General features: G+C 50.0%; 1 protein-coding gene across 1 annotated transcript in view; it reads left to right on the forward strand.

Annotated features, from left to right (window-relative positions):
- The window catches only part of LOC144168292 (uncharacterized), a 30,144-nt gene extending 7,464 nt beyond the window's left edge, over positions 1–22,680 (forward strand). Inside the window, exons 3-10 of the mRNA XM_077697303.1 lie at positions 4,801–4,989; positions 11,513–12,231; positions 12,571–12,643; positions 12,879–13,333; positions 15,018–15,069; positions 19,471–19,894; positions 20,128–20,180; positions 22,367–22,680. Coding sequence (XP_077553429.1) covers positions 4,801–4,989; positions 11,513–12,231; positions 12,571–12,643; positions 12,879–13,333; positions 15,018–15,069; positions 19,471–19,894; positions 20,128–20,180; positions 22,367–22,680 — 2,279 coding nt within the window. The remainder of the gene's footprint in view (positions 1–4,800; positions 4,990–11,512; positions 12,232–12,570; positions 12,644–12,878; positions 13,334–15,017; positions 15,070–19,470; positions 19,895–20,127; positions 20,181–22,366) is intronic.
- The last annotated feature ends 568 nt before the right edge of the window (positions 22,681–23,248 follow it).

Here is a 23,248-nt window from a genome sequence, read left to right on the forward strand (position 1 = left end):
CGCAGAGATACAACCAGTCTTCTTTCGCGGTGTGACGGAGAGACGGAAAAGCAAAACCGCCATTCTCTCCCGGCAGGGGGGTGTGCAGACCCGCGGTAATTGCCCGGGCTGCTTAAAGATCGATACCTTTTTTTCCACCCTGCGACTGCCGTCCAATCCCGCGCAGCCAGTGGGTGACCCCTATTAGCCAGCTTCACCCCCTTTCGAAAGTTCCGCCGTTTCCCAGCGGGAACCTCGTGGAGGTTGGGGCCACCCTGGAGGGCCAGTTCTACCACCCTCCGTAACTCGGCAATCGCGCTCCCCAGAAGCAGGCTTACAGGGGCATGCCAGCTCCCCCAGCGAAATGGATCAGCACCCTTTAGGCCCCCGCATGGGTTACAGAGGTGTGCAGCCTCCGGCCCGTGTCCCACTCAAAAAGAGAACTCGATGAGACACCCAGGTGTGTACCATCGAGTGACGTAGTTACAGGCAACTTTGACACCCCGGCCTCCTCCCACGCTGGATTACAGGAGCGCGTTACTGCTCCCGGCCATTGGGTAAATCTGTTCGTTATCCCTGCTTCCGCGCGGATTAACGGTCACTCGTCGCTCGCCCTCCCCAGACGTAGGGTTACAAGGGAATACCACCTCCCCCAGATGTAATGGCACCAACACCGGTGAAATCAGCCCCCGCATGGGTCACAGGGGTGTGCAAGTGCCCCCGGCCGAAAGTCTCCGAGGAGACGTGACGGGTTGTAGCAGCGAACGACGTAGTGACAAGAGAGTCATAGTTACTCCCGCCACACATCAACTGGGTACACACGCAGAAATACATGAGTAATGATCACGCCATCTTACTAATCATTGATTTGATTGTAGGGTTTAACGCGCCGACGCAACACAGGCGATGAGGCGCGCCGTAGTGGAGGGCTCCGGATTAATTTTGACCACCTGGGGATCTTTATCGTGCGCCGAAATCTCGTACACACGGGCGTTTTTGCTTTTCGCCTCCATCAGAAAAGCGACCGCCGCGGCCGGGAATCGAACCCGCGACCTCGTGCTCAGCAGCGCAACGCCTTAGCCACTGAGCCACCGCGGCGGGTCATCTTACTAATCAACGTTCGGGCTGAACCAAAAAAACTCAAATGGAAACAGCACTCTATAACTGACTGGACTAAATACCGCAAAGATCGAGAGGGCCAATGCCCGTCAGACCTTGGTGCTTGGACCAAAGAAGTACGAACCACCATGAAGAAATACACGAAATATTACTGTGGCAACGAAAATCAGCCCAACGTAGACACGCACCTGTCTCCTTGCTAGGAGGCTCGAACAGCCCTGATAAAAAGATGGAAAAAACGCAAGACCAATCGGAGGCTCAAAGCACGCATCTCTAAACTCAATAACCACATCCAAGAGTACTCCGATCAGCTGCGTAAGGAGCAACGGATGGAGATTTGCGAAAGCCTACAGGGCACACTCAGCATGAGCAGAACTTGGCGCATTTTAAGAGCGCTCATCGAACCAGACGCCACGAAGACTATGACCCAGCACAAGCTACAAAGCCTAATAAATAAATATGAGGACCCTACTAGACTATTAGAGGATATCAAAAGTCAATACATAGCTCCAAGATGCCAACCGCACTACTTTGACTACACAGGACCGGACAATGATGAACTTGACACTGAATTTACTATGGCGGAATTGTGGGCAGCTTTACGTCAATGCAAGGGCAATAAGGCTCCTGGCCCGGATACAATTACTACTGTTCACCTCCGAAACCTTGCAGATGAAGACTTGGAGACCCTACTAGTCGAAATCAATAAAATCTGGAAGGGACAAGCCCTCTACGCAGAATGGAAACTAGGGCACATGCTTTTTATCCCCAAGCCCGGAAAGCCCATCCAGTTCACCAACCTTCGACCTATTACTCTCACGTCTAACGTGGGAAAAGTAATGGAACGCATGGTCCTCAAACGGCTCCAACACCACCTCGAGTGTAACACCATCTTACCGCACAACATGATCGGATTTCGTAGCAAACTTTCAACATGTCCATAAGGACCCTAGCTTAGCCCAACTTAAAGCAATTCTTGCCATCGACCTCAAAAAAGCATTCGATAATGTTCATCACAACGCTTGAAGAATGAAAACGTACAGGTTGTGGCCACCACCTATACCGGTATGTCGCAGATTTTCTGCGTGGAAGACAACTTACCATTGGTGTCGGCGAGTACAGATCAGGCCCTATTTCTCATCCCAAGAGAGGTATTCCTCAAGGATCTGTCCTGTCGCCAACACTCTTCAACTTGGAAATGCTAAAAATTCATAGAGCCCTCGCCGCAATTCCAGATATTAAATATTCTATGTACGCCGACAATATCACAATCTGGACCAATTCAGGCAACGCGGGACAAATTCAGGACAACCTTCAAAACGCACTACATGCGGTAGAGGACTCCGCGCAGAGGAGCGGACTTGAACGCTCCGCCGAAAAGACAGAACTTCTCCTCGTACACAACCCGCGGTGGAAGCCGCTCACTGTGCGGCTCACACATCAAGGCAAACCAATCAAACCGCAATCCAGCATCAAAATACTTGGACTTGATATACAGGCAGACGGAGGTGGACACAAAGCAGTCAACCACATACTCAAGCAAGGGGAGCAAACCCTCCACATGATGAGAAGGGTCGCTAACAAAAACCGGGGCTTGATGGAAACAGACCTTCTCAAGCTACGGGATGCACTCATCACCAGTAGAATTCGATACCAAATACCCTCTGTTAATCTTACAAAAACTCTTGAAAATAGACTTGATACGCTAATCAGGAAAGCCAAGAAGTTAGCATTAGGCCTTCCCATCAACACTAAAAATGAAAGCCTGGATGCTACGGGAACAGTTTACAAGGTTGAAGAAGTCATCGCAGTGCACAGAAATAATCAGTTACGCCGGCTCGAATCCACCCAAGCAGGCCGCCTTATCGTGACTGAATTGGGATATAACCCAAACCGGAGGAACCGATGCGATGCAATCCCTATTCCGCAAAACGTTCTGCAGCACCTACACGTAGCCCCAATCCCACGGCATATGGATGTAGAAAAAAACCCCACCCGCAGAAAAATTGGAGCCAGTTACTTCTGCAAAATGATCGCAAGAGATCCGAACAATACTCATGTCTTCACCGACGCGGCCAAGAGAGGCAACATGTGTGCGATTGCCTACGTGACCACCAAAGGAGAAACGAGCACTGATCTCCGCAACTGCCACACAGTGGAGGAGGCGGAAATTCTCGCCATAGCCCTCGCAGCAGCTCACGAATCCGAACCTAGTAGAATAACCGATATTTACACCGATTCGAAAAAAGCATGCATTCTTTTGGGCCAAAACACTAGCCATCCAAGTGCGTTACCCCTTTTTTCTGCCGTCAAAGGACCAGTTAGGTGTACTGGATCCCTGGGCACACTGGCATGTCGTGGAATGAAGGAGCTGACCTGCTGGCCCGCGAAACCCTTCTCCGGGCTCCCGACATCAGTGACCAAGTCCAGAACCCTAGTCCTCCTACCCTCACACTAAAGACCTACCTACCCGATAAGAGACGTCTGCCGTCACCTCATCCCAAACTGACCCGGCAGGAACAGGTTACCCTTCGTCAAGCACAGACAAACACGCTTCTCACACCAGCTCTACTTCACCTGTACAGAAACCATATACACACACCCCTCCAAAACTGTGCACGCTGTAAGGTACCGCAGGATCAAACCTACATCCTGTGGGTCTGTCCAGACACCAAGCCAATTAGGGCACATCACACTAGAGAGTGGCTGGCTACTGCAACCAAGTTGGAGGAGCAGAGGAGCCTGGCGGACTTCATCTTGAAGGCCACCAGAAGCTGCCTGGAACGAGGCGGCTCTTAGCCTCCCCGCCACCCCCGTTTCCCCTTCCCTTTTGAAAGGAAATAAAGTATTACCTCTCTCTCTCTCTCTCTCTCTCTCTCTCTCTCTCTCTCTCTCTCCTTTCTCTTTCCTGGGATCCGCTGTTAGGGTGGGGGAAAGAAGGGTCGACCCCCTGGTCTACTGTTTCTCCAGCCTTGCACGAGTAGTACAAGCTGCGTAAATTTTTTTTTCTTACAGACATTCTTATTGCGTTTTTCTTTTTATTCTGGTCATGTTAAAAGTCACCGGCTGCATCCGTTATTAATTTCGAGCGAATTGGCCTGTTCTATTGAAGGGTGTACGCCGTCTTTTTTTAAAGCAAGCCAACCAACTAACCAGCCAGCTTCGCCCGCGACTATACCCACTGAACTGATGATGATGATGTCCTCAAAGATTTTGGCACGTACCCACAAGGGGGGATTGGCCAGGGCTAAATCGGTTGTTGAATACGTGGGGACTTCAAAATACTAAATTATTTCCGGAAAGAGGGTGTAAAACGAAACTTAGTTATGAATAAAACTGCAACTAAATTTGCATTCTTCTTCTTACCGCTACCGTCGGTCTTATCATTTTTACCAACTTCCGCCCCTAAAGCTTTTTTTTTTCTTGGGCAATGTCCCACGTGGGCATGTGTCAGAAATGAATGAACGCAACTACTCTCTTCCGTTTGTAAGGTGGCGCTCGTGCGGGCGCGTGCTAACGCTTCGCGACGCTGTGTGGAAGGAGCGAATACTTGCGGAGCCTCGCGCCTGGTTGGACGCAGCCAACGTACCAACCAGCACTCGCCAGGACGACACCTGAGATTTAGCAACTGCGGGGCCGCACAGCGTACTCAAGGGCGGCGCAGATAGGACGGTGCCATGACTCCGCTGACCCCGGCTGCAGAGCGGCCTCTCAAGGAAGCGAGAGTAGAGACCGACGGCGAAGAACAGCCGGAGGCCACCACGGCCAATGAGCCGCCATCTCGTTCCGATGGATCCTGCAAGAAGCGTTCGGGCGTTGGTCGGTGGCGCCGTTCTTACGTTGGTAGCCGGGACACCAGCCGAGCAGCCATCGAATCGGGGGTCTTCGAGGGTAAGTGGCAGCCTTCGCGCTGGTGTCCAATGACTCGCTGTGTGACCAGATTAAATGCTAGGGTTGGGGGCGGGGGAAGAATGATCGTATAACTGGCTAATTGGCTTCTATTGAGATAGGCTTTGATGGAGCAACGTTGCGTGTGGTCTTTTCCAGAAGAGCTATCATTTTGGTCACTTACACGTTACATCAATTGACGTAATGTATTGCACAAGTAATTTGGAATGTCGTACCGTGATCGCTGAAGGTGGCAGTGTATAGGCAACGGCCCCAAACATTATACAGTAGACTCTCGATAAACGGAACTTCAAGGGACCGGAAAAATTTGTTAGGTTTAACAGGAGTTCCGTTTACTGAGAGAGATGTTCTAAGGTGCAAATATACGTGCGTACACACTTCTAAGGGCATTTCATGGAACTCTAACCACTAGAAAGTGACTGTAGCTGATAGTTTTCAGAAAGCAAGAAAACTACAAGAAGCGTAGGCACAGCATTCACAAAGTTGATTTGGCAACAATGAGTCGCTGTGCACTACAAAATGCGTCAATTATTTCTGCTTGAGTCCTTGCAACTGCATCTTCACGGAGGCTAGAGGCCTCAACTTCGCGAGTGCTTACGAGCCACCGAATTTAGAAGACGGCAACGTGGTAATGAAGGACGAATAGAACAACGATGGCACGAACGAGGCGACAGGAGGTGAGCCCTGTAGCCTCGGCGTCTAGAATCGAGACCGTACGACTGGAACAAGAACTCCGATGTTGCATTCGTTGCGCTAACACGGCTAACCACTTACGAGACGAGGCTTACGAGGTCAACAAGGCTAAAAAAGCATGGAGGAAAAAAAAAAAAAAACAAGAACGAAACAGCCGGAACCGTAAAAAGCTGATTCTCATGCCAGTGGATTTCACAAAGAGTTCCATTTCTGGTTTCGTTAACACGGTGATGCGGAAATTTTAGTTCCGATTACCGAGAGTTTTTTTACGTTATCTGGATACAAAACCAACCAAATTCCAGGCAACTGTTCCGTTTAAGCGGCAATTCCGTTTAAGCGATTTCCGTTTATCGAGGTTATACTGCATAGTGAAGCGGTGGTGCCCAAACGGGTACCTTCGGGCCGGCCCCAAGGGGGTCCGCGAAGGCGTTTTTGTGGTTCGCGAACAGCTCTCCCGCAAAAAAAAAAAAAATCTTTTTTGGATCTTTTCGCCCTTCGAAGTTCAGCTCGGGCGTGTCACATGTGCCAGCAACCCGCACAAGATAGTTTTGGTCGATCCCTTTCTCTTAGCCCCCACAAAATGTGAATGGCGTTTGTCAAAAGCTTTAAAGTTGTCTGTGCAGGGTGCAGCTGCTCACCGACCTTGTTAGTATCTGCTAGTGACAGAGGCACAATCATGGCCCAAAAGAGAACACTAAGTTGCCACATCAAAGAATACTTCCCAGAATCTGACCTAGACACATGACTTCGGGTCTATTTTGAACATGGCCTAAATTGTTTTGCAAATGAACGTGTCGAAGATGAAAATGAGTTGATGTATAGCTCCAGCAAATAACAGTGATGAAGGCGAAGTTGCCGCTGTTAACCTTGAGGCATTTTCGTTGAACTGCAGAAATAATCTCCCTTCTCCATGGGGTAACTGTAGAAATTCTGTTAGTTTTCTAGAACGTATGCATGTGAGCGTACTTTGTCCAGGGTTGCGTACTTGAAAAGCAAGTACCAGAACATGCTAAACATAGCCACAGATATCTAACTGCGCTTCAGTGCGACTGTGCCACGTATTGATCAGCTGTCTAAAACGAAGTGTTGCGGCCCTTTTGGAGATGAAATCGACCTTTCTCGCGCTCCAGTTGAGTTGACTTTCGTGTCCCCCCATCCCACACACACAAAGTGCAAGGGGTCTGCCATCGCTTCTACCTGCCCGCAAGGGGCCCTCGGCACATCCGCGACTGAAAAACCGCTGCCGTAAAGCATCGAATACGATGACTTAAAATTAAATTGCTGTAATTGCGTAGTCACGCAAGATTATTTGAGGGCACTCCGCCTTGTAGCAGAATTCACAGAATACCCTTTGAAATTTGGCTGAGTGTTACGATACTCCGTCATCCTGGTCATCCTTATCAAAAATAAGGCTAGTTCTTTGAGGTTTCGAATATCAACCGCCTAGCTCTTTTACGCTTGTTCAATCCGGTAGTAAGGCGCAAAAGTTCCTCTTTTTTACAATGAACTGCTCATCAAAGGTTTACTCACTCTACGAACACAGTAGTTACGGCAGGATTTTATTTCGTCATGTTGACGAGGGAGTCCGGTATTTTTAAGGCGATGCTTTAAAGCTGCAAGTGGCTTAGCTGGGGCTATAATAAGCTGAGTCTGGAGGTGTCGCTAAGTTAGTCTTCCATTTTTAAAGATAAACGTCACAGCATACAACCTTGTTTTATTCAAAAGAATTACTGTTTTAAACCATCCTTAATGCTTTTCCCTCAGCAAAGAATGCCATAGACCTCATGCAAAAACTGGCGCCCTCTTGCGGGAACCGCATGCGCTTCCGCCATGTTGGGGGATTCCCGGATCTACGGATACCGCTGTGTACATGATAGCCCGGTGTTAGCGACGCGCACGTCGGCATTTATCGTTGTCCAAGATGCCGAAATACTGCCGTGTAACTTGCTGTGCACAAAGATGATACGAGGACGACCACGGAAATAGCGTACACATCATTATTTTTATTTCTCAACGGAAGCATGACTCGAGCCCTGCGTGAAGTCACTTGCGGGTGTCGATTTCCCTTCGCGCAGTAATATTATAGCTAGATCGCATGCGTAGTCACGAAACGAATAATATGTGCAGGACTAAAATGGTCCCAAAGTGAGCTATTTTCTAGCCCTGTATTTGCCGCGGAGCACTCCTCCCTGCTGGTAGTTAAGGCGCACTGCATCGGTCAGCTAGAGCGTACTTTATCGTGCGAGAGTTTTGAGTTGGCCGTTCGCGCTTTGCGCGCCCGCTTTTTATTTTTGTTCTGGACGTTCGGTATGCTTTATGGAAGTACTACGCATACTTTAGTTTGCCAAACGTTACAGGAAATAATGGATACGCGAGAGTTGCAACCTTCACGTAGCACCTTGAGTAGCGCAAGTAACGTACGTAGTAATTCCGTGTATCAGTCATTTACCGCTCGTCGCCTGCTGTTCGACCGTAGCCTATTTTCCCAAGATCAAAATTTTCGAGCGGAATTTTCTAAGCGGTAGTGTGCACCCAGTTTTGTTGTCCACGGCGCGAGCAAAGGACGCTCGGCGGTCGCCGCGAGGCACGCGCTCACCAGCGCTCGGCAATTTATTGGTAATTTGATTATTCATTGGCAATTTCTTGGTAATAAGTTGGCAATGTTTAACACGTTACACGCCACACACGTTACGCTCTACACATTACGGGCAGCTGCAACAGCTCCGCTGTTAAAAATGCCAGGTATGCAATTTATTTTGTTAAAGGAGCCATGAAGAGAAAATACAACTTCGTTTACCTTGAAATACTAGGATTCAGTATCTCACTCAGCTTCATCACAGCCACAAAAGATGTTTTTTAACAAAAAAAGCAAGAAGTATTTAAAAACTTTCAAATTTTGCGCCACAGTGACGTGTTATGAGCAAGAATGACGTCATACGGGCCAACAATAAAATATAATTTTCAGTGGGTTAACTGCACTTAGCATTCAAGTGATGCGGTCAAATGGAACTAGAGGCCCCATTACAGACGTCCAGTCATGTGTCGTCGCGACAGGTCAGTTAGGCGGCCGCCAATCGCACAAACAAGGTTCCGTGACGTCATAGAAAAGTTGCGGGAAATTGGCTAGGGGGTCGCCACGGCTTCACACGTTTTCTTTAATATCTCCGTTATTTGTTCGAAGATTGCGATGATATTGGTATCATTGTTATCGGGACTAAGCAGTCTTTCTAATAAACCCAACTTGTGTTTTGTCTTCATGGCTCCTTTAAGTGTTTTTTTTTCGTTTGCATGGTTCCTCTGCGTCCCACAGGATCCTTAGCGTATAGCTGTATGACGAGTGCCCCCCCCATTTCAAGCTCAGGACAGCCCACCAGTGTCGAAGTGTTTGAGGAATGACCTCCTGAGAAACCTGCAGGATGTCAACCGAGACGGATGTACTTTCAGTGTTGGCGTTCTCAAAGCAAAAAAGAAAAAGAAACGCGACAGCCTACAACAGCTTCCCTGCCGGTGCCTCCCTGACTGCTTTTTCGATGCATAATGCGTATTTACGAAGTCGCTCGCAAACGTGGGCGCAAGAGAAAGGTTCACAGATCACTAGTCGCCCATTTTCCTGCGCTTAAATCTGAATATAAAAGGATCGCCAAGCCGAGAAAGCCCCTCACACGCTCCGTACCAAGCAATCCCGCGACCGCCATCCCCCAACAAGGCGTCGCGTGCTCGTTTCGTTTTTCTTCCGGTAGATGGCGGCACTTTTGCATAAAAAATTGACATTTAAAACCAAAATTACAATCTCCCCGCTGCATGGCATGTTTCGTGACGTCAGAAGTGATGTATTAGAAGAAGGTATCTAGAACAGCGAGTATGTCGAGAGAGTTAGTAGCAGTTATGTAGCATAGAAATGCTACAATCCACAGGAAACGGAACGAGCCTTCCTCCATGCAGGAGGCCTTGACTGAGCTTGGTTACTGTCTGTCTTCCTAGATGGCGCAGTGACACCGCTCAGCGACCGCTGCTCCTCAGCTTACTTCTGATCGCACCTGTATGTGCTCTATTTGGTTAAGGTCCTTAATAATCGTTTTGTGAAACATTGGGTATACCCCGACAAATAGGGTCACGTAAGTGGTCGTGTCTCTTATGCCTGTCGTGTCAGACACGTCTAGCGGGCGGTGTTTGGACGCGTAGGTCGTATACGCGTTGTGTATAGATGGTATTCGTTGAAAAGTTTAGCGGTCAATTTCTTCGCTTGGCAACACTGGAAACGGCCACAGACATGGCCGATGCGCCACGGACATGGGCAAGTGCCGCCATCCCGCGGAGCCCGACGTAACGAGTGACGGCGCACTCACATGGTTGCACGGAGGAGAAGAGGGGTGCCTGATCTGGGGGCCGTGCGCACAACGTCGCCTAGCAACAGACGCTTGGCCACAGATATGGCGGCGCACTCGCATGGTTGCCTGCATAATTCCACGCCATTGAATACCGGCCATATGTTTACTTGTGCGTTCGGAACTTCTGTTTTGTAGCGTAAGCTACACTGGCCGAGGTTGAGCAGTTTCGCGTGTGCCGTGAAGGGCTGTTCTGCGCAAGCGCGAAAAGCATTGGGTTGGTTTGGATCGGATCAGATCGGATTGGATTGGCTTGTGTTGGATTGGATTGGCTTGGATTGGCTTGGATTAAATTGGATTGTGTTGGATTGAAATCCGTAGAGAATTTGGTCTGCACATTCGCTGGTCTGCGCATTCCAGAGGAGTGACGTCATAACCGCGGCAGACGCACTGGCGCCGGCGCGTGCATAGCTGTGCGCCTCTGTTGCGCAGTAGCCAGGTGTGACCCTGCGCCGGAGCCGCTTGACAGCCGTTTCGCGGGGCTCCTGGAGAGCCGTGCTGCGCATGCGCGAGGAGCTGTGACTGGACTGGATTGGATTTGTTTGGATTAGACTAGATTGGAAATCGTTTTAGCAGCAGTAGGCATGATAATCAGCTAATCCTAGACAACCAGGAAACCTAAGAATAACCAGCTGAACCTTAGCTCACGCTACGTATATCCTGGCATTGCCGAGCGAAGCCACTGCTAATTTTTTCCCCTCCCACACCCTTTCCTTACCTGTATAAATCAAGCTCGTTTTGCAAGCCCTCACTCGCTGCTTAATATGCGTTTATTTTGTCGGCCTCAGCACAAGCGGGCCGTAACGCATCCTAACTCTGGGGCAGTAGCCGGTGAGTCACCCGCCTAGTCTGTTAGAGCGAAAGCAGCACTACGCCAATTCTCACAAGGTCATTCATCGCGTCGCAGTGACCTTGAGCCACCGGAGCGCTAGTATAGCTGGTATGACGTAATGCCACGTGATCCGCTGTGGAGAGGCGTCGCAGCTGCGTTCCCTCGGGCCTCGCTACAGCAGTACCACGTGACCAGTCAAGCTCTTAAGGGCTGCTTCACCGACGCTTGGCGCCTCAGTCTCACCATTGATGGCGGCTGCCGCCGAAGCGCAAGTGTGACAGATGTGACCTAAGTCTTCTGAACCACGTGTGCACTGCCTTTGCAGAACCAAGTCAAGCGGACTTTTCGCTCGTGGTAACTAGGTTTAGAAGTATTAAACGTGACACATTTTCCTCAACGAGGCAATCTTTCTATTCATCTAAACTTGTCGTCCTTTTCATGGCTTCTAAAAACCACGCGTCCTTTTCATGGCACGCGGGGTTAGAAATCTGTGCTACTATAGCACATGATGGCTGCCAACTGTTCTTGTTAGTATAAAAGGTGTTGACGTTTAAGTGATGTGCCCAATCGTTTCATTCTTTCCTTACTCAAGCAGCTGATGGCAGCGGCCAACATTCGGAACAGGCGGAGGACAATTCTAGCAGCAGGAACGGAGCTGTGCGGCGCCGTAGAGACCCCAGAACGACACGCAATACGAAATGCAAACGAGGTCCTTTCCCCATGGAGGCAACGCCGGATACGGCTCAGCTGTCGAGTGGCACGTGCAGTAACCTGGCCCCGACGACTGGTCAAAGCACACCGGCCATGGCGCCGCTGCCGCAGCAATGTGCAGTTTCCGACGAAGCCGACGCACCGATCCTGAATGGGCGGGACGAGCTTACAGGGTCGGAGGCTGAATCCGACGGCGGTTCCTCGACGACCGCGACGACGGTCGAACTGCGGCCGATGTTCAAGCGAACGGTGCCAGCTGTGAGGGGAAACAGAGGACGGCGGTCGGAGGATGAATGCGACGATGATGCTTCAATGACGACGGAAACCGTCGAACGACACTCAGTGTACAAGCGGAAGGCGCCAGTGCTGAGGGGCAACAGACGACGGGGATCGGAGGGTGAATCCGACGATGGTGCATCGATTACCGCGGGGGCCATCGAAAAACGGTCGGTGTACAAGCGAACGGCGCCAGCGGTGAGGGGCAACCGACGACGCACAACGGACCGCCGTGAGACACATCATGGGACGGGCAAGGAGCCATCGATCCGCAGCTACGGATCCCGCCCGGATAAAGTCCCGCCGGCTGGACAGTCCCCGCAACAGGTAACGAGGACCAGTGCTTTTCTTATGACGCGCCCTTCACGCAGATCTTAACGATAGTAATGCTTACACCGCAGAAAATTTGTATTGTCTGCTCGTACCATCAGGCCTATCTACACAGGAAAAAGGAAGAATACCTTTATTGGACGGGAAGACGTTAGGCATATTTACAGAGAGCGGTGGTGGGGCGGGGTTTGGCTCTGTTTGCGGCTGAAAACAAGCTGGATATGTGTATTCGAGGAATTCGCACAACGTTTTCACTAAAATATTGATTGTAATTCATAAAGCAGATATTTTCACGATCGTACTCCCAATTTTTACGGCTTTGGGTGTCCTGTGCAGAGAGCCGAAAGATGGGGCCCGTCACCTGAGAAAACTCCTAGCGACGTTGCCTGCGGCAAGCCTTCTGGTCGCCGTAAGTATGCGCAATCTCTCCCCGCAATGTGGGACTACAGTGAACTTACATCCATCATTTCTTCCTCATAGCATGTGACCTGTAATGGCGTCGAAAGATGGATTACCCTTGATTCTTCCTTTTCTTATTGCGCCGTCTCCTGTAGAGATATGATCGCTTGTATTATTAAAAGCGGTAGGCCTGCGACGGTGGGAAAACATCTCACTTCTACCCTTTGCCCCTCGCCCCTTCCTAGGCCCCAACGCGCTACAAGGTAATGAGGCCTCTAAACCCAGACGGGGCCCCATCCGTGACAGGGACGGCTCGACCACTGCTCAGGCAGTCGACAGAAGCGCGAGCTCCACTTCCAATGCGGACGCCAAATCTGCGCCCCGAGCACGGAACTGGAGGGGCGCCGGGCCCGGCCGGCGTGCTCCAGCCACTTCTTGGAGAACGCCAGAAGACGGGTCGTCGTCCCAACAGCAAACACTCGGCGAAATTCGCTCGTTCGCCCCGAGGAGACGAGGCGGTTTCTCGAAGGCAGACGCGGCCGCTGGAGGGGACGCCGCCTGCACGCCCAGCTACCGTCGGAGGCCCTCGACGTGGCGTGCACCGAAAGCGCCAAAAGACAACGGACCTGCCGGTGAACGAGACAGCATGGCATCGGATGGAGCATCGCAGTCAGCGACGATGCGGGGCTCCTTTGTCCAGGTGAGTAATTACACTCCTTCGAGGAAAACGTTTTATTCTTCAAATTATGCCGCTTCGATCTGACTTGCTTCGCCCAGGTGATCAGTTGTGCAAGCTGAAACAAAATGCTCCAGTCACAATCATCAGCTGTACTCAAGAACTAATGACACAAAGCATCGCCGTGACATGTGCCTATTCCATGTCCGGGGATCAGAGAGGGGGGGGGGGATGGAGTAGAAAGAAGAGGTGGTGAATCTGTAAAATCCGTGGCGGCATACCCAACGCGGTGGATCCATGGCTAAAGTTTTGTGCTGCTGTGCCTAAGGAAACGGGTTCGGTTCCCCGGCCACGGCGGCCGCTTTTATGATGCAAAAAGCGTAAACACCTGTGTGTCGAGATTTCATAGCATGTTCAAGATCCCAAGGTGGTCAAAATTAATCCGGAGTCCTGCATGGAGGACTCCGGATTACTCCGGAGGACTCCATGGAGGACTCCGAGGACTGCGGCGTCCCTCACCGCCTGTGTTGCGTCGGCGCGTTAAACCTCATAATCAATCACTTTTTAGTCTGCAGAGTAACGATGGCCAGTTTTTGCCAACCTGACCTTTGTAATGCTAACACAGTAACATGAAGTACTCGTTGACGGAAGCAAAACCATGTCCACGTCCGTTTCTAACGAGATCCCGCGACTAAAGCAACTGAACTTGGAAAAAAATTGCCGACGATTACGATACTCTCGAATGAGAAATTTGAGCGCAGTTGTTAGCAATTTCAACAGTGCAAAATATATGTTGAGCAAAGAATTGAGGCAAATGTGTGGTCACAGACCACTTTTATTATTCACATGTTACTCCTTCTTCAAGAAAAACTCCTTTCCGAGCCCTTGATTGTCATGACGGAAGCCTTGTGGTCGGAGAAATGGACGAATATATGTTCGACTTGCTGCCCCAATCTCGCAGCGCGTCGTCACCGTGGAGGAGAATGTCTGGCGCGTCCTCGGCATACCGCCCTCCCGCTCACATATTCACCATTCTTTCCTCCTCCGCTTTCATGCTCCCTTTACCTCGTCCTGTTCGGTGTCTACTTCGTTCGCTCGGTTACATCGAGGTGCGACGGCCTCAGCAAACCATAGGAGCGGACGCCTAAGCGCTTGCGCTCTAAATTGTACTTCATCGAAGGCTTACCTTGAAGGGCGCCCAATGTCTGGTCCCTATCCCAACTCAGGTATAATTTGCTGTCAGAAAGTTTTCAGCAGCGTTGATGTTTGGTGGAAAGGCCAAAAAATAACTGTGGCTTAACGGGTCAAAGCGAAAAACCAAAGTGGGAATTTGGGGAGGGGAAACTATGCCTGCTCTTAGCCTGAAAGTGTGTTAACGTTTTGTCAGAAGAGTAACAGTTGCTTTGTTTCAATAAAAACAACAATTCAAGACTATGAGCAAGATTTTGAATTTTAAGTGTGATATTACTGAGCCACTTTATAAAATTTGATTTGGAAGTACCACCGAGGCCGTAACCCATTAATTTTTAAACCATTAACCATATTAACCGCGTTTACAACTCTGTTCCGTTCTTTAAGTAGGTCGAGCATTCCCATAAATCGGTGTAATAGCACCGAAGAACTGAATAAACTATCTGATTTTTGTTAACTTTTATTTCGCCCATATAAGATTGTTCAACAAATTGTTCGCTTCTTGTGCATTCCACAGGCTTCAGAATTGGTTACAGGGGGCGGAAACCGGCCCAAGTCTTCTGTTCCACGTAAGTGCGGTTATTATGCTTCTCCTGCTTCTCTTTCGCAATGCCAAATAGATGCCGGCTTGACCCTGTTCGTTTTTTTTGCTCTTTCTGACCACTTGCACATCATGCATATTAAAGTATTAGGCCTCGCCCGGAATATTTACCAAACTTTCAAAAGGCCAAAATCCGGATTTGCTTCCAGGATTAAAATTTGTTCGGAGAAATTGGATACATGCCACGAATATATATCTCGTTTTAATAAAATAAATTCACAGTAAATAGAGCAAATAAACATTTCAGACTGCAACCGTGGCGTATATATGCGTATTACCCAAGTTAAAGGGCACACTTTGAACCGATCTAACAACATATTGTAAGTAAATTGCCGGGCAATGTTCTAGAATGTGCATGCCTAGGTCATGCTTAACTTTTTCCGGCCTCATATTACACTGATTTCTGCGAATGCACGCTTCTGTTTGTTTCGCCTTATCCCCCTCATAGATTGAGTGACGTCACTGGTCACGGCATAATTGCCGGCCCTCTTGCAGGATGTGGTTGATTTCCGAGCAGATTGAATGTTCACAGACTCTGCATGTACAAGAAAAGTTGATATTAACCACGACACACGTGAAACTAAAATTGAAAGGCTCAAACTGGTTTGACAACCTGCTTGAAGTCACGCAGTTCTCGACGCGGCTGCCAGTGGGCGTGGTGTCTCCGGACCTGCAGCTACAAGCTAAACCTATGTACTGGCAATGAATTCTGAAGTGAATGTTGATTCGCCTTGAATTACAGAGCGTATTTAAAGGGGTCCTGAAATACCTTCCGCCGATGCATGGATGTACATGCACCCAAATAAAGCAATGTATTTACAATCTCCTCCCGCAAGAATTTTGTTAAAGCGATGAGTATTAGCTGAGAAATCGTAAATCAAAAACCGCGCATTATCGTCGCTCCGAGTTTCCTCCTCCTTTCGACTTACTCTCCGCTGTTGACGGCGCGCAAGCCTTGCCTCCCATGATGCTGCGCTCCGCAGCGGTGACGTACTTCCGCTGTTGCGCTGCTCACACTGCCGTCTGCTACGGGCAAGCTTTGTTGACACCATGAATCCCGCACGCACCCCGCTCAAGGCTAGAAAAGCGAACGAAAAATCTGGCCGCATGTATGCGGCGGCCTGGCCTTGCCCTTTCGCGGTGTACGTTGCTGGCGGCACATGACTTTTTATCGGCGGCGAACTCGCAGCCGCACGGGGAGGGTCGTGCGCTCGTTCCCTTGATGCACCGCGCACTGTTTATCCAAAAAGCGCCGTATCAGATGTGGCCCCGCTGGTGCCGGGTCTTATTTTGCGGCGGTGGTAATTCCTGCCGGCGCCATGTGAAAAAGAAATTTTGAACCGATACAGAACCCGTGCACAAAACGCTTCAATCATGTGACCAGTTCAGCTTGGGGCGACGCGTGGTGGAGAGCGGCAACGTTGGCAAAACATTCCCCGCCGCGGCTCTGAGCTTTCTAGCGCTGGAGCGAGCGCCATTTCTTTGACAATCTCAAACATCGGTTGCCTTGGCAACAAGGCACGAACCGCTCCAGAAGTCAGTTACGGTTCCGTGATCCCGGTTCAGCTTGGGGCCCCACCTCGCGACATGTGGGCACTGCAGGCGTACCATCCACTCCTATTGGGAAGTGCGAGATGCGTTTGGCATTACAGGAGGCGATGGTGTGTGTGTTGTGGACGCCTTTGTTTCGCGATGAAATGCGACGTTGTGCTTCTGCGGGTGGATAGTTCTTCCCATGGTCTGGATAATCTTTCTCGAGCGACGTACGACTCAACCTCGCATGGGGTATGTGCAGTGTGCGTGGCTAAAAGCCATCGGCTTGTGCGCCAGAGGTAAGTGACTTGCTGTTCGTCCCCGCAAACCGCGCGCGAGGTGAGTACCGAATTTACGACGGGCAGGAGGCAACCCATCCTCTGTCAATCGTGGTTCAGACTTTCAACGCATGTTGTGACGTTGTATTCGTTAGAAACGCATCTCTGGATTGTTTTGTAGCTGAATAAAATGTATGCGTCAAACCCGGGCATTCGGCTCAGGGCGTTCTCTGCGATTGCACGAAAGAAGTGCCACGGGGCTTGAACGCTTTCTTTATGGAACGTACTCAGGTAAGAGAATATCCATGTCGTGCTATGGCCGTGTTGCATTCAATACAAACGGTTAAGCGTTTGTTTTACACTTGTTTCGTTTGTCGTAAAATGCCCAAGCACTCCGGCACTCCGCTGGCAGATCAGCCGGCGAGCCGACGCTGAGCAGACGACTCATCTCTTTGCCGGAAGTGCGTGAAAAAGCCGCCCAATAGCAGGATGTCTAGCTCATGACGAACATCTGGGAATCGATGATGTAGACATGTGAAGATGGCGGCGTCCAAAAACACGAAGGAAAGGGTGAGAAAAAAACGACAAACTTTGCAACAGAAGTGTGAGCTTTCCGCTGCGCGTAAAAGAGTAATACTTGGCACAGAGGAAGTTGACGACCCAATCTAACGGTTGCGCTAGTTCATTTAGTGTGCTCAAAATGCCTTTCAGGGCCCCTTTAAGAACAACAGCGTGGGTAATTCTTTTCATGACGTTTAAATTCGGCTTCTAAAGAAAGGCCCTCGGTGTAGGCGAGAAGGAGGGCGCTCCTCAGCAGCGACGCATGGCGGAAGTGTGAGGGGGAGGCAGTCAGATGACGCCATAGCCACGCTGCCACCTAGCCCACCAACCCTTCTGCTCCTCTATTTTTTCTTTCTGCCTCGCTTGCTCACTCGGTTGCGCGTACGCGACGGCCGCCGCCGCCGCCGCCGCCGCCGCCGCCGCCGCGAAACCTAGGTACCGGACACCAGAGGGCTCCGCCCTAAAATGGCACATCACACAAAAACATGGCCGTACCAGTACTGAACCAGACGAAATCCACGGAAACCCAACGTAACCCACCGTTAATTTCCTAACCAGCAGGCCAGTTTCGTAGGCTGCGCCTCGTCGTTGCTCCGACTTGCCATCTGTATCAAACGCCCAGTCACTGTAATTGTGGCGATGCGCACCGAGCAGCTCCCGAAGTTGACAGAAAATTAGGCAGGACACTGGGTGTCACCAAACATAACCGAAGAACGTTCATACGGACTTTCGCTCCGTCTCTCCACCTCTTCCGATCGGGCCAGTTCCCTTTCGCCTGACCCCCGTAGTGGGACAAGTGGATAGTTCTCGGAGCAAGTTGAAATTAGTACAATCGGCGCAGCTCCCGGAGGTGTTGCTGCACCCATTGTGAAAGTGAGGCAAGAGGCTGGCCGTTCTTCCCCTCAGCCACTCTGTGTTTCATCAGGCGCCACTAATAATGTTCAACGGTCTCCCCTTCCCTCAAGGGCGGACACGCAAAAACGAGTCTGCATGCACGAATGGCCAACTATATGGGCTTTTTGAAAAGGCTTGAAACTGAGGTTCAGGAAGTGCTAAAGCATTTAACACACTGCGTTCATCTCTTCAACTTTTCCAAACAAAGGCAGCTAAGATTTTCTGCAGGTATTGAGCATTGAGAAGCCCCTTCTCGCAATTTTTCTGTAACGTCTGGGCGTTCATACGTGTCCACGTCGAAAGATCCAACGGTGCAGTGGACTGACACTGTGAACACTCTACATTCAAACTTACTTCTGCGACAGTCATCTCACATCTCTCCGCTTTTGTTTTCGCTCTCTCCGTCCTCAAGCGGAGTAGCTGGCCGGAGAACTCTCTCAGGCCGACCTCCCCGTTTTAATTTCATAAACGTTTGCTCCTTTTATTGACCAATTAGGAGGCAGCCATATCGTGGCTTGCCTTTGATGGATGCTCAATAGCAAGAGCTGTGCTATCGCAGTGAAGGTGACACACAGCCAACCAGGTACCACGCCTAGTTTGGACGCGCTCACGAGCCGAGTGAGCACGTCCAGACCGGTCGTGCAGGTACGAACGAATAGCTTGGCCGGTATCATACACGAGCAAATCTATGGGCCGCCGCAACCCCCGTGAGAAGAAAAATTATTCCTAAACAGCACGAAAAAAACATAGCCTTAAATTTCTAACGCGCATGTGTGCACTTAACTAGCCCCGCAAGCGGTCTCAAGTGCCGCCATTCCGAACAAGATTCGCGACGATTTTTCTGATTTCTTGGTCGTTTCTCCGTCAACGTCTGCGAAAATTATTAAGTGTCGCCCTCTTCAAAGTTACTGCATACAGATTTTTGTGGATCGTCTGATGTCTAATGAGGCTTATCGGGTCAGAGCTCCAGTTCTGCTTTGCCTTTAGTACCAAAAACGCGCGCAGCTTAGAAGTATCTGGACGGCACATTGAAAATTTATGCCACTGAGTGACCTAAAATACCGCTGTTCTCTTTCTTATCTTATTTTTCCGCTACGAACCAGGCGAAACCCGCGGACAACACGTGGAGCCACCGGCGAAGCATGCCCCCACAAAAACCAATGCCACGTGGTGCAACCAGGCATCTCGCGAGACGCGAGCCAAGAAAAGGGGCGCCATGTCCCTCAACAAGAACAAGTCTGCTCCGCGTACATTTTATAACTCGGAGAGCACTTTTCCGAACAAGCAGCCCATGGCGCGTGTGAGACGTTCATTGGCGTCCACGGCGACGTCGGTCCAGCAGCTGGACAGTGGAGGATCCGAGAGTTCCGGTGGAGTTTCCTCTTCTGTCAGACGTCCCATCATGCGGAGGTGGATTGCCGAAGGAGCGACAGCCGCAGAGCCAGAAGCCGCGCATACGCAGCCTCCGGTGCCTGGCCACAACCCGTCCTGGACAGGCCAGCGACACTCCGGGACTCGTCGCCCTGGGTGAGGCAGTGTAGCGTATCTTATTGGGTTGCACGTAATTAACCTGGGAGCCATTGGAGACAATAGAAGTGACCTTATAACGGATAGCAGTAACAAAAAGTTTTGGCCCCCTAAGTCATTTCGAACATCGCTGTCGGTTAACGACTTTCAGGAAGATTTGTTAAGAATACCAATTAAAACTCTCATCCAGCCAAAATGAATACGAGAGCTCTTCTTTTCGTTGCGTTTTACAGGTTCTACAAGAGATTCCCACGAGCCAACGCCCGACGCGAGCTTTCCGTTCAATGCAAGTACACTTTCCTTTGCTATTGCAAAGCTGCTTTTAAGCGTCAGTTTTCGGAGCTTCAAGGCATAGGTGAAGCACAAACCTGGACTCCTCATGTCGCCACTTCCTTCGTTGTTGCCGCCTACATGAGGATGATAAATTCGTCGAGCACCTAAGCCTTACCATTATTTTTATGGTCACCTTCCCTGACCACGAAGATGGATGAAGAGACTCAAAATAAAATAATTCCTTGTTCTAAAGTAGAAGCTGGGAGCAGGCGCCTTTCGCGTGTTGAAGATCGTTCTTATGTATATATATCGAATGTCCGGAGCATTCAGTCCTGGATATAGATGCGTGACACCCCTGTTCTTCAACTGGAAATTTTAGCACAGATTTTACGACTACTTGGTTGAGCCTTGTAGAGAAATACCCAGGTTCACTACGCACAAGTTCAACTCGTGATAGTACTCAGAGGGGGGGGGGGGTGCTTTTAGGAAATTACCTTGTTAGATACTCATACGCAATTTCAAGGAAAATGCATACGTTGAAAATTTAACAGGCTGCGAATAGATACGTTTACCCGAATACAAAAAATTGGCCGCGTATCTGCTCCTTTCGTTGCAAATGACGTCAAAAGACGATAGTCTTTATCGGCTTTTGCGAAGTAAATGCCTCCCTTCGCTTTACCGCTCACCTCTCATGTTGTTCTGCTCCTTTCGTTGCAAATGACGTCAAAAGACGATAGTCTTTATCGGCTTTTGCGAAGTAAATGCCTCCCTTCGCTTTACCGCTCACCTCTCATGTTGTTCCTCTTGCGTCGCGCTCCTCCCAAGGTAAAGACGCCAAATTTTTGCTTAAATCATTTTAAATTTTGCGCGTTCTACTGCTCCAAACCGGGTGTCTCGATGCGAACGCTGCCGTACGGCGAAGACGCGCGTTAATCGAGGCGCCCTACTTCAACGTTTACAGAACCGCGTTTCCCTACTCCACGTGCGTTGCAAGCAGAACGTGGAAACTATCTAGTGGAACCTTTCGTAACTGTTGCCGGTTGATTTCTTAAAATGGCGCCAGAAGCTATAGTGGCGCGGGCGACAGCAGGCGACGGCGGAGTGAATTCTTTTTCTGAAGTTGATGAAGTATTTAATTTCGCAAAAGTCAAGCATGTTTGATTTTTTATAAAGGAACACTGCAAATATCACTTCTGTATTGATTTGTTGTGTCATATTTCCGTAATGTCTTGTTCTTCTTCAACAATGTTGACAAGTATGAACATTACACCGGACCAAGACGGGTAGATTTAGCTGTGACTATATAAGACTATTGCGCAGGCATTCTTTTGCTTTGGCCGGGTGGCTGAATCGAGTCACAGACAGACAGACGGACAGACATACAGACATACAGACAGACCAAAATTTCTGGGTTTAAGTAGCCCAAGAAAGACTATCGTCTTTAAAAGAACAAGATTGTGTGTAATTCTCGATACCTTCGCCATGCTTGAATGCAGCGAGGCTAGCATATGCTCCGGCTGCCGGGATCACACGGCGTTCCCGAAGTACCGGTCATTTAATGGCGTTTTATGGGGCACCATGCGCGAAGAGCGCCGAAATGGCGGGAAGATCTAACTGGACATGGAGCACTGGCTTTCGATTTACCCTCTCACTACGACTGCTCGAGGAATTATTCATCTTTTCGTTTTTAGTTTTTAGTTAATCTTTCATTAGTTTAGAGCGATAGGTATATTACTCCAGGTACAAAATCAGATAACGTCTCTTTCTGTAAATCTGGCCTGCAAGCTTGGCCGGGGTAAAACTTGGATGTCGCCATCACCTCTAGCAATTGCGGAGTGAACAGAACAGCGGCTCAAGGTCAGTCGTTCCTGATACCACTGCCAGAGGCGCTGGCGACATTCCAGTTGAGTGCGCGTTCGCGCCGAGATAGCCGACGGCGCCGGTCAGTGTCCGTGCGTTGTCTGTGGGGCCATGGTAGGTGCGGTAGTCGCGGCTACGAAGTGGCACACTTTGCAAAATCGAGAGCCCAAACTAAGACATGGAATGAAGTTAAATCTTTCCCAAAGCAAGCAAAGCTGAACCATCCGTCGACGAACTGGGTTTAACCGCGTTCAACCAAGGCAAATTTTTTGTACAAGCGCCGATCTTCGGGCACGACTGTTCAGCCCTCCCTTGACGCACTTCGTCTCCTGTCCGCAGTGGGAGCCACCGACGCCGTCGGCGAAGCTTTTTCTCAGGCGGTCCAACAGCGCCGGCGGAACATCGCGGTGTTCCTGGCTGTCATTTGCCTCGTCTGCGTCCTCTTGCTCGTGTTCTTCGTGGCCCTGAACCCCTCAGGCTTCAGCTGTGACGGCTACTCCACTGTGGACCCCAAGTGCGCCATGCCCGGCATGCGGCAGATCATGGACACCTCTACCGAGGCCTGCCGCGTGAATCGTGAATCAAACTGCGGCTGCTCCCATCGCTCGCCGTTTTGCTGCGAAGAGTTATACGGCGTGGCTGTACGCCATTGAACATTGGTCCCCATTTTACACGCTTTACAAATGGGGATAAGTGTTCAGTTTGCATGTACATCACTGTGCGAGACCAAACACAAGCACGGCCGTGAGCGAACATTTTGAATGTATTGAGGGAGTTCCTTGTGTGAGAGCGAACTTCCGTCCTTTCTGAAACAGTATGTGTATCATCAAAATTAGAGGTGCACATATCCTGCAGTACTTTTTGTCGTTGTTTCGTATGTATGCCGAGGTACGTGCAGTAAGTGCGAACTTCTTTGAGAGGTGCACATATCTTGCCGTACTTTCATGTAGTTATTAGCTGTCTTTTGTCAATACCTGTCGATGGATGCAACATGTATGTTTGAAACATGTGGTTCGTGTTTTGCTCGCTGCATTGCTTACCGCGGTAATGTGGGCTGCGGTACGATGGGACTTCCTGGAGTTGGAGTGATTAAAGAATGGCAAAGACGCTTGCAAAGAGTTCACGCCTATTGCGAATCCATGGCGGTGGACTTAGACACCGTCTCGTTGTTCCCTCTTTCCATACCAAAAGCCTCAGCGCGGAGGAGTCATTCCTTCATGA

The sequence above is a fragment of the Haemaphysalis longicornis genome, unplaced genomic scaffold (assembly GCF_048455015.1).
Source record: "Haemaphysalis longicornis isolate Haplotype H1 unplaced genomic scaffold, Haemaphysalis longicornis Haplotype H1 scaffold_2, whole genome shotgun sequence".
In the NCBI taxonomy this organism is placed as follows: Eukaryota; Metazoa; Arthropoda; class Arachnida; order Ixodida; family Ixodidae; genus Haemaphysalis; species Haemaphysalis longicornis.